Consider the following 15,650-nt stretch of genomic DNA (forward strand, 5'->3'; position numbering starts at 1 on the left):
ACCCAGGAATGGTAATCATGTCTTTGTTTTAAAAAGTTGTTTATACCATCTTGCAACCCTACCTTTGTTTCAAAAGGTTATATGACCACCTACAACTACAATGTTATAACTACCTGTTGTCATGATTATCTTGTTATGCCAACCTTGCAATCACGTCTTTGTTTCTGGAGGTCATTAGGACTAATTTGTTAAGATGTTCTGCTCCTGTAACCCTGTCTATCTTGCTTGCCAAATCCCCCATTTGGGAACCTTTTACCCCTGAGCTATAAAAAGCCTTGTCTTCCTCACATTAAATGCTGACCTTTCAAACCCTACCATACATGGAAGCACCAGTGTACATGAATAAAAAGGCTTGCTTTAATTAATTTGGCCATGATGATCTGGGTCAATGGTCTTTCTCCTCCCATCTTTGGGTGCTTACCTTGTGCTGTTCAATGGCATCTATCCACTGCTGTCTGTGATCTGGATCCTGAGCACGAAGATACCAAACACTATCATTAACACTGATATCAAACCGACATTCATCAAAATCATGAGGCTGGGGAAACAAAGAAGAAAGTGAAAAGCAAAGTTAATTACATTCTTAGAAATGCAGTTCCCTTCAGCACAAAATGTGAGCATACTCTCTCAATGCTGAGAGATTCCTTTCACTTTTTAATTTTTCTACTCAAATAGCTTATTTCAAAATGTCTCAGAAACTGTCAATTACATATAAAATCCAAGTTTCATTCATTACTCACACAAATGATTTGATACATAATCTATAAACATCTATTTAAAAAACACAGAAATAATATTGTTCATCAAATGATTGAAGTTAGCTTAAGAAGTGAGAATATCATCACCAAAACCATAATTTACAAAAGGTTAAGTAAGTTTTAGAGAAAACATTTACTATCTTTTCCCCTTACTTTATTATTCAAAAGTGAATTCCAGGGGATCAGGAGACACTAACTCCCAGAGGAGAAGCTACTGGAATTTAATGGTCCTGGGGAAGGGGGAGTCATTTTCTTCCATGTTGCTCATGTCCTCCCCACTCCCCATACTCAAGCAAATAACCATATTGAAAAATCACTGGATCACAAACACAAAAGACAAGGAAGCAGAAGCAGTTTAGTTGTTGGGGATCACTGTAAGTGGAAGGAGAATAAGATGGGAAATGGAAGGAAATATAAAAGTATATTATAGTCGGGCGGTGGTGACACACGCCTTTAATTCCAGTACTCAGGAGGCGAAGACAGGTGAATCTATGTGAGTTCAAGGCCAGCCTGGTCTACAGAGCAAATTCTAGGGCAGGCTCCAAAGCTACAGAGAAACCCTGTTTCAAAAAACAAAACAAAACAAAAACAAATATATATTATATATTATTTATAAATGGAATATCATTATAAAACCCAATTATAGATAATTAACATATGCCAACAAAAACTAAAGCGCTAAAAAAACTCCATAATTACCAGGCTTATATTATGAAATTCAAAATCAAGAAACAAGTGTTAATGTTTTCTTCCAAATGTTGAAAATTAACTATTACATTTCTAGGAATACTACTGCCAAGAAAGTTCCCAATGAAAACCAGCAAATAAAGCAAACAGTAAAAAATGATAAACAAAAGCTATAAGAAAGTATGCATCAATGTGCAAGCATTAATGGAAAGGTCAGTTCTTGGTTTGGTGTTTTAGACTGCTGGCAAGAATACATAAAGTGAGGGCTGTTGAGATGGCTCAGTGGGTAAGAGTGCTTGCACATGGGCTAGCTACCTGAATAGGGTCCCTGGAACCCATGTGACAGAAGGAAAGACCAGACTCCAGAAAGATATCCCGTCTTCATGTCGGTCCCATGTATTCCCAATCTACATAAAGAAAATGTTTCCTCCTCGTTGAGTGAATTCAAATATGACAAGACTGCATCACATTTACTACCTTTTCTATCAGATAGGGCAGAGTCAATTTCCTCTTCTACAGCCATTCTTCCCTTAAGCCATTCTTCCCTTATAAGGGAAGGAATTCTCTCTGGATATTATACCAACAATATAGGTGAGCAGAATTATACATATTTTATACTTTGAGGGCTTAATGGTTATTTTATCCCTCTTTTTAAATATTGTTCTATGATCTCCTTATCAATTTATATACCAAAACAATACAAGTCCACAATATTCTTTGGTCTATGAAACAATTTCTCTTTAAGATAGTAAGCCATTGTTTTAAGTTGCAAAAGACACAAGTGAAACATCTCCTGGATTACTATTCCCTCGTCATCATAGTTAGGAATATAGCACAAAGCAAAGAATAATAGAAAGGAAGAAAGGAAGGAAAAAAAAATAGAAGGGGGAGATGGCAACACATACCTTAGTAAATGCAAATACAAAATAACTAAAAAGATGTTAACATAAGAAAATAAACTCCAGATATCCAAAGAGCCTAAGAGAATTGAGTTACTAAGAAAGCTTCTTGGAGAAAACAAAACAATACTATAATGAAGAACCAAGCAAAGAAATTAAATGACCACTCTACCACAGTAACTGGTCCAGTGGTTTTTCAACTTCTATTCCACTATCACTTTCATTTTATTTGTAGCCATGATTCCTAAAAACATTTTACATTTTGTATTGTATTCAACATTCTCAGTAAAGCTTAAAAAAATAAAAGGAACAGCACTTGGGAGGCAGAGGCAGGCGGATCCCTGTGAGTTCGAGACCAGCCAGGTCTACAAGAGCTAGTTCCAGGACAGGCTCCAAAACCACAGAGAAACCTTGTCTCGAGAAAGCAAAAAAAAAAAAAAAAAAAAAAAAAAAAAAAAAGGAAATAATCATATATAGTTCAAAATTCATTACTTTCTCCAGCAAACTTTTCCATGAGCAAACAGAAATCATATCTATTATCAATCTAAGGAACAGGAGGCATATATAAAACACTGACTGTAAACCCCAACTAACAAAGTGAGAGAAACTGGGTCCATGGAATAAAAGAAATGATAGATTTGGTAAGAGAACATGCTTGGAAATAGTAAAATGATGGTTGCAAAGCGGCAATCAAGTTTCATTTTGTACATCACCCTGTTCACACTACGAAACAGAACAGATCGACTTCATTTAAACTCTTTTTAAGGCAGGGTCTCATTTGGTCTCAAACATGTGCTCTGTTTGCCTCAGCCTCCTCAGCTCTGGGACTAAGAGATGCTCCCCAAACCCTGCCTGACTTTCACTGAAATTACTGTTTCTTTGCTTACTATGTGTTATCTTTGTTTTTAAAAATTCCAACAAAAAATTTCTGTTGGTTATTATGTGCTCTGATGCACTCTTAACAGTCTGAGATCCAGTCTTGGCACTAACAAGGATTACTAGGGGGAAAAAAAGTGAAGGATAAAGGCCCAAAAGGTGGAAAACTTTATGAACTGGTAAGACATTTTTCCTTCCTAAAGGAGGGAAAGGAAAACTTAATTTTTAAATTTTTTCAAATTTCTTTATTTTGGATGTATGTTGGCATGCACAACCATGAAGCACCTGTGGTCAGAGAACAACTTGCAAGAGTCACTTCTCCCAAACTCAGGTCATCAGCAGGCTTGACAGCAAGTGCCTTTATATACCAAGCCATCTTGCTAGCCCAAGACAAAAAGTTTTTTGAAGTTATGGCAATTTGCAATGAAAAGTTAAGCTAAGTAATGCTAGTATAGTACAAGAAAAATAAACCAAAAAAAGTTGGAGTAGCAATAACTTAAATAGGCTAAAACTTGTGGGCATGGTAAACAGATTTGCCTATATATACATTTCTATGCTATTGTCTTAGTATTCTATTGCTATGAAGAGACTCCATGACTACAGCAACTCTTTTGATGTTGTTGTTTGTTTTCTGAGACAGGATTTTTCTGTATAGCCTTAGGTGTCCTGTAGACAACTCACTCTGTAGATCAGGCTGACCTCGAACTCTTATCTACTTGCCTCTGCCTCCTGAGTATTAGAATTAAAGGTGTGTGCCACTACCACCTGACTCACAGCAGCTCTTATAGGGAAACATTTAAAACTGGGGCCGGCTTACAGGTTCAGAGGTTTAGTTCATTATTGTCATAGTAGGAAGCATGTCAGCACAATGACAGACATGGTCCTTGAGAAGGAGAGTTCTACATCTAGAACTATATCTGCATGCAGCAGGAAGAGTTAAACATGGGGCCTGGCTTAAGCTTCTGAAAACCCCAAATGCCATCTTCCAGGGATATGCTTCCTCCAAGGTCCACCAGCTTCTCTTTCAAAGGACCTGGGTTCAATTCCCAGCACCCACATGGCAGTTCACAACTGTCTGCAACTCTAGTTCCAGGAGATCTGGCATCCTCATACAGATATACATGCAGGGAAAACCCCAATGTACATTTCAAAAAAAGAAAGAAGAAAATAATGCAACAAAGATAAAAAGCAAAATTACTTCTTATGGACATCAAAAGAGAAATAGCAGCAGCAGAATCATGTAAAAAGCCCAACAATCTAGACTAGAACATGATAAGAGAATTTCAAAGGGATTTTTTTAGTGTGGAAAAAGTCACATGCAAAAATAAGCCACTGAATTATCAAGTGAAACTGTCTAGGTTTTCATTTATTAAAAGCATTTTTTTTTTCGAGACAAGGTTTCTCTGTAGTTTTGGTGCCTGTCCTGGAACTAGCTCTTGTAGACCAGGCTGGCCTCGAACTCCCAGAGATCCGCCTGCCTCTGCCTCCCGAGTGCTGGGATTAAAGGCATTGTGCCACCACCGCCAGGCTATTAAAAGCATTTTTAAAAACCTCACTGAACATAATAATACTTGTCAAATAATTCTAGTAGGCAGTTCACCTTGAGTCTAGCATTTGTTCAGGCCGTTTCCCTTGACACAATAGCAATTCGCAGGCTTATTTTTATGCTAAGTTTTCGGCTGATCCTGGCATTGTAAATGTTAGACCTTAAATTCTGAATTTTGTCATATTACTCTCAAAAGACTGCATTTGTTCTAGCTGGCAACTCCATGACACTCCAGTTGGTACCTGTCTTCTGTGTTTGACCACTGAGATCTCAGTTTGGCTGCTTTGTATCTGGCCCCCACACATACTTGTCCTCAAGTCAAGTGAAGATGGAAGAATAGATTTAGACTCAAAATTTGAGATTCTTCTTCTCTGGTTCATTTTTGGAGTTCCTGTCTCACTTTTCAGCAGCCTTGTTTGCAATAGGTATCTGTCATAGGTTTAGCTGGTCAGAAGACTGACAGCTGGATTTTGTTTTGTTTTTGCCAGAGATTTGATCTAAATTCTGCCCAATTTTAAAATATCTTGGTAAATACTAATGAAGGGCTTGTAATTATCTAAAACTAGCATCTTCCTCTTTTTCACAAGCACCAAGTATTAAAATTGCTATGCTCAAGCCGGGCGGTGGTGGCGCACGCCTTTAATCCCAGCACTCGGGAGGCAGAGGCAGGCGGATCTCTGTGAGTTCGAGACCAGCCTGGTCTACAAGAGCTAGTGCCAGGACAGGCTCCAAAGCCACAGAGAAACCCTGTCTCGAAAAAAAAAAAAAAAAAAAAAAAAATTGCTATGCTCAACACAAAGGCAGTTTAGTAATTCCAATTAGATTCAAACAATATGAATCAATCAGTGTCCTAAATTATAGACAACAGAAACTGATCCTTGTTTACATAAGGAATTTATTTAGAAATTATTTGGAAGTTTGCAGTGCTAATAAAAGAATCAGAACTGCCGGGCGGTGGTGGCGCATGCCTTTAATCCCAGCACTCGGGAGGCAGAGGCAGGCGGATCTCTGTGAGTTCGAGGCCAGCCTGGTCTACAAGAGCTAGTTCCAGGACGGGAACCAAAAGCTACGGAGAAACCCTGTCTCGAAAAATCAAAAAAAAAAAAAAATTCTTGCAGATACTGCACTACCTATGGCATCTGTACGGCAGGGCTGTTCACCTTCTGGGCAAAGGTGTCATTGCTAGCACTGCTTCTGCTAGAAAATAGATGCTAATATTCCAGCACATTCTGGAGAAATCCTATGACTACTGCTTCTCTGTGTGGGTTATGTATGTGTTCCTGAACATGTATGTATGGGAACAGAGGCGACTGTCTGGTATCATCCTTCATCACTCACTATCCTCTGCTTGTTTGTTTGTCTAAAGACAGAGTCTCTTGCTGAACCTGGATTTCATCAATTTAGCCAATAAACTCCAAGGAATTTGTCTGCCATCATGCTCCACTCACTTAGAACTGGGATTAAAGATGTGCATCAGCATGCCTGGCTTTTTTATGTAGGTACTAGGGATTCAAACTCAGGTCTTCTTGCACATACAGCAGACATTTTAGTGACAGCTAAATCTTCCAGCCTTCCATCTCTGGTTCTATTTAATAGTGTTCCAGGATTAAAAGTATAATGAGGCGGCAAAGGGGAGAGACAGTCTGTGTGTGGTGGTGGTGGTCGTGGAGACGATGGAGGACAACACAACATAAAGCAGTCTAAATTGCTAATTCTTAAGCCCATATGCTATTTGGGGAAGTAACCATAGAGACATGGTGTGTTAAGAGAGAAAAAGTATCTAGCCTTTATAGATTATATGTGGGAGACATTCTACTCAATCAGAGTATCTCAGAAGGAAGACAGCTTATTTTTACAATAAAAAGGCACTAGCTTTCAATATTATTTACTTTACACCTTGATCAAATAAAAGAGAAATGAAAATATACTTGAGAGTAGAATCAACGGTTTAATCAGCTGAAAGACCTGTTCATGCAGTAAAGCAAGATGAAACTTATGTACTTAAAAATAAATGATTCCAGGTATTTGTCTAACCCGAAGATGACTAAATTTAGCTAACATGACTTCTCACAGAATATGTAAGATTACTGTCACCGTGCAGCCTAACACTAACGAGGGCAGAGGTGTTAAAGAAAGCCAACTGGCTATATTCAGAGCCTAGTATAGGTACCATGGTGTTGGGAAAGTCCCCACAGTCCAGGGAATAAAAACTATGCTCTTCAAATATAGAAACGACATGATATCAGTGTCAGTGTCGCATGTACAGAGACTAAGACTGACCAACTACACATCTAAGAAATTTTTGAATATGCACTATTATTAATTAAAAGATTTAGTGAGAAACAAAATAGATATTTCAATTCTGTGGTAAACTTGTCCCTTTTAATAATTCTATACAGAAAAAAAATCAAATAATCATATAAATCAAAATAAGAAGTTAGAAGACCTTATTTCAATGACTAGTAGCACCAAACATAATGTAACTGTTTTCTACCTTACCTTTTAAACACTTGAACCCTGTTCATTTGGGTCTTAATTCTAACATATTAAAAAAAAGAAACCTGTATGTATGAGGAAAGAACAGTTCTATTAGCTCCCACCAACTGGCTCTGAGGAGGCTTTCACAAAGCGAGGTGACCCAAGGATAACTATGAAAGCAGCCCAACACAAAATTGTAAGCTTACTTAAAACACCAAGATTTTCAGTGGGTGTTTTTATTATTATTATTATTGTTGTTGTTGTTGTTATTATTATTATTTTGTTGACAGGGACATTGTGGTTCTCTTCAGCCAGCAATGTATCACAAAATCAAACGACAGGGTGTTACCTGGGTCTCATCACTTTTGCCTGAACTTGCCAACGATCTGCTTTTTCATATATTTATGCTTCTCTTTGGAACCTACTGCCGAATGGTTTTCTTTTTTCTTTTCCCTCTGAGCTAGGGGCTCACACTTTCAGCCACACTGGTCTTGAACTAATGGTAATCCTACTGTCTCAGCCTCCCAAGTGCTGGCATGGTTTCATGAACTACACTTAAACTTAACACATGAACTACATGTGGCAAGCTAGTTTTTGTTTACCAATTACCAAGTTTTAACTCAGACTTTCTTAAAACAGTTAGTTATATTCATGCACAAAACTTTCCCCTGACATATTAATTTCTAGCCTTCTAAGATCAAGGTATGTTAATCTTAGATAAGTTACATAAATTCTCAATTCTCTATGATGAAAAGGAGGATAATAATATACTCATTTTACTGAAAGGATTAAATATGATAAAACATTTTGTATATACAATTGGAAAATGATTTATGGATCAGTGAAAGCATTCAAACATTTATATATAAATATAAAAATCTATATGTACACACTTAAAAACTATTTTTTTCAATGGAAAAATAGAATCAGTTTTTTTTTAAAAAAAACTCTTACTTTAGTTTCCTTAAAACAGTACACTCATTATCTAAAGCATCTACCTAAATCCATCTATGAAGATTAAAAATATATCTTAATGTAACGACGTAAGCAAATGCAGACAGATTGTAAAAAGATATATGTAACTTTAATGGAGAAATAGACTTACAGAACCACCGTTCCAGCGGAGACCAGGAAAGCAGAAGCAACGGCTGGGAGCACGCTCGCCAAATTTATAGGCAAACATTAGCCCAAGGCGAACACGCCCCCTTAGGGGCAGGACTTATCCCTACATCTCCCCTTTTTGTCTAAATAAGACAGAACTAAACCAAATACAACTAAATACAATAATAACAAATAATAAATATAACAAACAATATTGAGAACAAAAGTTTTGCTAAACATTCTATCTCAAGGAGTCTAAATAATGTAGAGAGTAACTACAATTATATAATCTTCAACTCTGTCAAAGATCTGAGAAGGGAATAAATATTACTTAACAAACGAGATATATCCAAAATGTGCAACAATTGACAGAGACAACTGACTACCTGGGCAATCACCCAAAGTCTCGTTTGCAATGTTGAGTCAACCAACTTTGGCTAAGGCCTAACATAACTGACATACCATTATTAAAGGCAAGGAACTTTTCAAAACTATCTTACCCTGTCTTGGCAGGATATGACAGTCCTGTTTTATCCATTTGATGCACACTCTGTATCTCTGTCAGTGGTTGAGGTATGGGCATTTCTTTGCCCAAAGGCCAGTTCTGCCAAATAGAAAGGCTCCAGGTGGAGTGTCTTTGGTGCTCAACATTCTCTCGGGAATAGAGCGGTGTTGCCAGGAGCAATTGTGTCTCACTATCACGAAACTCTGAGTTAGATTAAAGGCCATTTTCTACAGCTCTTTGAAGAGGTTGAAGATTATCTATCTAAACTGAGTATAATCTCTATATATCTAGAGAACCTGATTAGTCTGATTATAAATGACAAACTTAGATGACAATTTATCTATGTAATTCTCAATATCTATCTAACTTAAAGACTAAGACAATAAACAACTGTGTAACAAATGAGGATAATGACCTCCAAATATAAACAATGTACAAATATACATTGCAATATGGTAAATATATATCAATACACAAACATTATATAAGTATCTTAATCAGAGGTAGAAATGTACACTGCAATATGGTAAATATATACAATATATATTTATCAATACAATATATGTCAATACATAAAAAATGTTTTGAACAGAGATAGAAACATGCATGCATACAATAGTCAATATAATTTAACTTTGTATCAATATATAAGAATTGATACCAATATATTTGTCTAAAAGCAGTAACTCACAATTATAAATCTATTATCCCATCATTCCCTCTTTTTTTTTTTTTTCAAAATGATCCCTTATAAAATTCCTCCGTCCCCCAACCTCCCAACCCCTAAATGATCTCCCTAAACCCAGGGGTAAATTTTACTGGGAGAGGGGACGTCATCCTCTAGAATTACTTCCAGCTGTCATGGGGGCGATGTTCTTTCTGGGGGATCCTGTGAAAGTAAAATGATGGTTAAATTTCAAGATCAATGTCTTTTAAAATTGCAAATAGTCTCTGAGTATTTTGTGGAGGTCTGGCCAGAATGTTGTACAAGATGTGCACCATTTCAGCTAACCAAGTTGGGATCGTCTTGGGCAGCTGGTATCCAAAACAGGTCTTGTAGTAGCGCTATCAGTATCATGATGTCATATCAACCAGGTAGAGTTGTTGTTGTGGGGCCCCATCGTCTTCCTGGAAACTTCAAATATACTTCAGGAAAAACTCATTGTTCATTGTGAAAAACTTAAACCTTAGTCATATAGACATATATAGACATACATATATATATTCAATGAAAGGCATGATAGATATATTCAATGAAAAGTATGATAGATATGAAGAAAAGCAAAGATGTTTTCTAAACTCATATTTCTTTCTGACCCATATCATGGCTCTTGACATGAGACAGAAACTCCAGAAACTCTGGGTTTTTCTCTTACTAACAGGCTTGGAATTGGAGAGGGACTGAGCCAGAGTCCAACTTCAAAACCAGCTCCATATATTTATAAAGAAATGTTTAATAAGACATATATATATATATATATATATAAATTAATTCTTACAAAATGTGTCCATCCATCACTAATTAAATATTCAGGGTCCCTCAATTTCTTTGAAGATGAGTATTTTCCTGTGGAGATAAGAAAACCCTGCTTCCAACCTATCTGTATTTCTTACCATCAGTATGCTCGCCATCCTTATGAAAGAATTGTTATTTATCTTTTCCAAGTGGCTTCTCTTCTTCAAACCGAACCTTTATTAATTTTGACGGTATCCACAATTTTTCCTCACCTGTGGAGATAAGAGCAAAACCCCTTCCCCAACGTAGCACATCTGCTGGCTTCCATTGTGAGGTCAGCACATCCTTGAAATAAACTGGTTGATTTGGTTCAGTAGACTTTTCCATTATCCAATGTCTTTCTGCAGCCGTTGTTCCCTTCTCATTAGCGTTGAGAAAATTCAAAGTTAACAAAGCATTATGTAACCTATTTCTGGGGGTGTTTTCCACCCTTTTCTGTTTGTTCAACATATCCTTTATAGTTCGATTTGATCTTTCTATGACTGCTTGACCTGTAGGATTGTATGGTATACCTGTAACATGCTTGATATTGTAATAATCAAAAAACCATTTCATTTTCCTAGAGACATAAGCAGGACCATTATCCGTCTTTATTTGTGTAGGTATACCCATGATAGCCATGACTTCTAATAAATGAGTGATTACTGAATCAGCTTTTTCTGAACTTAAAGCAGTTGCCCACTGAAAGCCTGAATAAGTGTCAATGGTGTGATGAACATATTTTAATTTGCCAAATTCTGCAAAGTGGAACACATCCATCTGCCAGATTTCATTCCTTTGGGTGCCCTTTTGATTAGTCCCTGCAGGCAGTGGCGTTTGGTTATAGAAAGAGCAAGTAGGGCATTTCTTTACAATCTTCTTAGCCTGTTGCCATGTAATTGAAAACACTTTCTTCAAACCTTTGCTATTAACATGATGTTTTTTATGAAATTCAGAGGCTTGTAGCACACTACCAATCAATAATTGATCAATTTCTGCATTACCTTGTGCTAGAGGACCTGGCAGACCCGTATGGGTTCGGATGTCTGTTATGTACATAGGGCAAAGCCTGTTCCTGATCAAATCTTGAACCTGGAGAAACAATGAGGTTAGTTCTGTATCATCAGGTATAAATTCAGCAGTTTCAATAAGTAAAATAACTCTTTCTGCGTATTGTGAATCTGTAACTATATTAATAGGTTCTTTAAAATCCCTTAGCACCATAAGAATGGCATATAATTCCGCCTTCTGGACAGAATTTTACGGACTTTGTTCCACCTTACCCAAGTCTTCTGATTTGTAACCTGCCTTCCCTGATTTATTGGCATCAGTATAGAATGTACGGGCTCCAGTTATTGGAGCATCACGGACGATTCGAGGAAGAATCCAAGAAGTTCTCTTTATGAAGTTAAGCCTCTTGCTTTTTGGATAGTTGTTATTAATGTCTCCCAAAAAATTAGCACAAGCTCTTTGCCATGGTTCGTTATCTTCCCATAATTTCTTTAGTTCATCAGCAGTGAAAGGCACTATAATTTCTGCTGGGTCTATGTCTGCTAGTTGACGAAGTCTCAGCTTGCCTTTTATAATTAACTCAGAGACTTTTTCCACATAAGTTTTCAGTTTCTTACTTGGTTATATGGTAAAAAGATCCATTCCAAAATAATATCATCTCTCTGCATTAAAATTCCTGTAGGAGAAATTTTTGATGGTAGTATGACGAGAATACAATCGAGCTCTGGATTCACCCTGTCCACATGTGCCTGTTGTAATTTTTCCTCAATCATTGTCAGTTCCTTTTCTGCTTCAGCTGTTAATTCTCTGGGACTGTTTAAATCTTTATCACCATCCAAAGTTTTGTTCAAATGAATTATTAGATCAGATGTTATTCCAATAGCTGGTCGTAGACTGGAAATGTCTCCTAACAGTCTTTGAAAGTCATTAAGAGTCCGTAGGCGATCTCTCCGAATTTGTGCTTTTTGTGTCTTAATTTTTTGCAAACCTATTTTATAACCTAAATAATTAACAGAATCTCCCTTCTGAATCTTTTCAGGAGCAATTTGCAATCCTTCAAACAGTCTGTTCAAGGTATCCATGTTTGAATCAGATAACAAAATGTCGTCCATGTAATGGTATACTATAGATTTGGGAAATTTCTTGCGTATTATTTGCAATGGTTGGTTCACAAAATATTGGCACAGGGAGGGGCTATTTAACATACCCTGGGGGACAGTGGTACCTCCCCAAAGGTTGAGAATTGTTATAAGTAGGCACTGTGAAGGCAAATTTTTCTCTATCTTCTTTTTGCAAAGGTATAGTGAAAAAACAATCCTTTAAATCAATAACTATGAGAGGCCATCCTTTTGGTAATAAAGAGGGCAAAGGAATTCCAGAAGCAGAGGGCCCATAGGTTGAATAACCTTGTTGATGGCCCTGAGATCTGTCACCATTCTCCATTTACCTGATTTTTTCTTAACCACAAATACAGGAGAATTCCAAGGGCTGGTAGATTCTTCTATATGTCCAGTATCTAATTGTTCTTGTACCAGCTGTTCTAAAGCCTGTAACTTTTCCTCAGCTAAAGGCCATTGCTTTGTCCATATTGGTTTCTCAGTCAACCATTTTAGAGGCAAGGCTGTTGGTATCTCTGAAGGGACATCAATTGATTGTTCTTGTACAGCCCGAATGGTCGGTTTTCTCCGTTTGTAATACCTTTTAATATTATTCTCAGAAATATAGGCTCTACAAGTAGCAGGAATGTTAATTTCGGTATTCCATTGTTGTAATAGGTCACGACCCCATAAATTCATTGCGATATTGGCTACATATGGCCTTAATTTTCCTATTTGTCCCTCTGGCCCTATACATTCAACCCATCTCGTGCTCTACCTTACTCGAGATAGGGTGCCAATTCCCAGGAGCTGAACATTTTTACATTCTGAAGAGGCCAATATGGGTGCCAAGATTCTGGGGTAATGATACTTACATCAGCACCTGTGTCCAGCAGGCCAGTAATAAAAATGTCATTTACACACACTCTCAGTTTAGGTCTTTGATCATTTATAGAAGTTTGCCAAAACACACGTAACTTATCTTTCTGATCATTATTGCTTGTAACAGTAGGCATAGGGGCTTCCTAATTGTCCTGACGAGGCACGTTCTCTGCAGAAACTGGAAATGACTGAACCATGTTTGCCATGGGGGCCTGTGAGGCCCCCCCCTCACATTTCCCATCTGTATCAGGTTGCCTTGTCTATCTCTTGTAGACCTGCATTCATTCGTCCAGTGTCTGCCTTTTCCACATCTTCTACATAAACCTGAAGGCTGAGTCCTCCTATTTCTGTTATTTCTAGAAGATGCATTATTATTATTATTATTTCTGAAAGATGCATTATTATTATTATTATCATCATCATTATTTCTGAAAATCCATTGTCTACAATTCCTTTTCATATGACCCATTTTGCCACAATTAAAACATTTGGTATTCTGGTGTCTCCTTTTACCATTGGAAATTGCTTCTTCTACCCATGCTTCAGTGCCATAATCAAATGTATCAACATTGAGTGTATGCAAGACCCATTCTTCCAAGGGCGCTGATCTGAGCTTTACAGGCCCCAAAATCCTTTTGCATTCCACATTTGCATTTTCATAAGCCAAAGACTCAATCATTATACGTCTTGCTTCTGGGTCAGATATCCCTATTTGTACAGCCTTAGTTAATCTTTGTAAAAAGTCACTAAAGGGTTCTCTCTGACCCTGTTTAACTGTGACAAATGATTCCATTCTCTCTCCTGGGTCTTGCATCCTGTCCCAAGCCCTTAAGGCTGCTGTAGTACACATGGAGAGTGTGTTTTCATCCAAATTAGCTTGTTCCTGAGGGTCGGAAAAGAGCCCTTCACCTAGAATTTTATCTAGGGAAATGTCAATTCCCTTTGCTTTTTCCTGCTGTTCTAAGAGTCTAGCCTCTTGCCTGAATAAGCATTTCCATTTCCATTGCGATCCACTCTCAAGTACTGCAGAGCTCAGCTGGAGCCAGTCCGAGGGGGTTGCTCTGCTTGTTGTGGCCCAAGATCTTAGCATCTCTTTAACAAAAGAGGCTTGCATCCCAAAAGTCATGACAGCCTGTTTTATTTCCTTGAGATCATTCATACGGACAGGCTCCCATGTATCCTCCTTGATGACCCTAGGGTTTCTGGAACCAATCACCTTCTCTGTTGTTATTTCTGGAAAGGCAGGTAGAGCTGTAGGTAGAGCTTTGTGGAAATTTTCCCGGAGAGATTTACCCACAGATGTAGTTAAAATTTGCCTTTCTACCCTTTGCTCTTCTTCATCAGAATTGAGAAATTCCTCAATCTTTTCAATTCTATTCACCATTGCCTTCTGCAATGTCTGAATCTCCTGTCCAGAATTATGTTCCAAAGCCTTCACTGAGGATTCTAAAGTATGAAATTTGTCCGTTAGAGATAACATCTCATCTTTGGACATAATTTTTATGGCACAAACCGTGCCTTCTTGTATTGACAATCTTTCCGTCAATCTGTCATAAGCTTTAGACAAAATCCGATTGTCATATTCAGCAGTTTTTATTCTCTCAGTTAATGTTTCATTTCCTACAGAAAGGGACTGAAGCTTACCATCCAGGTCAGCTGTTCCCTCTTCCATAGTAATCAATTTCTCCTTAACATCAGCCTGGAGAACTTCAAACTGATTCTTGAGAAGATTGTTGTCATTCTCAATTGTTTTTAAGCGTTCAATCTCTGCCTTAAGAATCCTGGATTCGTCTCGTAAAGACTTTATCATATTTCTATTATCAAACCATTTAGTGCCGATGAAAACTACAAATCCCAGAAGGATCCATAGATGTGGGGTGATAGACACCTCTTGTAAAATCTCCCACATGGTACAATTAAAAAAACTGTTAAATTCTTGAATAATAATGTGTTCAGACATTTTATTTATAAAAGAAAATTTTTTTACCTGCAATGATCGGTTCCTGCCAGTGGTGGTCTCTGAGCTTTTGGAGCCTGTCCTAGAACTAGACCAGGCTGGCCTCAAACTCACAGAGATCCGCCTGCCTCTGCTTCCCAAGTGCTGGTATCAAAGGCATGTGCCACCACCGCCGGGCCAAGTCACTTTATATCAGACCAAATCTGCCACTGTGGCACCTTTTGTTGCAAAATCACAGGTACTTGAGCTTCTGCTAATTCAGGCAGTGGGGTTCCTCTGCAAACTTAGCCAAGGCAGGCAGAATGGGCCTGTGTGGCCAAGTGTGTCTTGGACTCGGCACTGGGGCCCCAGTCACGAA

At 37.7% G+C, this 15,650-nt stretch overlaps 1 protein-coding gene across 3 annotated transcripts in view; it reads right to left on the reverse strand.

Moving 5' to 3' along the window:
* Cert1 (ceramide transporter 1) overlaps positions 1-15,650 on the reverse strand; it is a 107,947-nt gene that overhangs the window by 60,589 nt on the left and 31,708 nt on the right. For all 3 annotated transcript variants that reach the window (XM_041663245.1, XM_041663243.1, XM_041663244.1), the window contains exon 3: positions 422-538. In XM_041663245.1, coding sequence (XP_041519179.1) covers positions 422-538 — 117 coding nt within the window. The remainder of the gene's footprint in view (positions 1-421; positions 539-15,650) is intronic.

This window comes from Microtus oregoni, unplaced genomic scaffold, assembly GCF_018167655.1.
Source record: "Microtus oregoni isolate MIOR12 unplaced genomic scaffold, Mior012 000014F_ref0000157, whole genome shotgun sequence".
In the NCBI taxonomy this organism is placed as follows: domain Eukaryota; kingdom Metazoa; phylum Chordata; class Mammalia; order Rodentia; family Cricetidae; genus Microtus; species Microtus oregoni.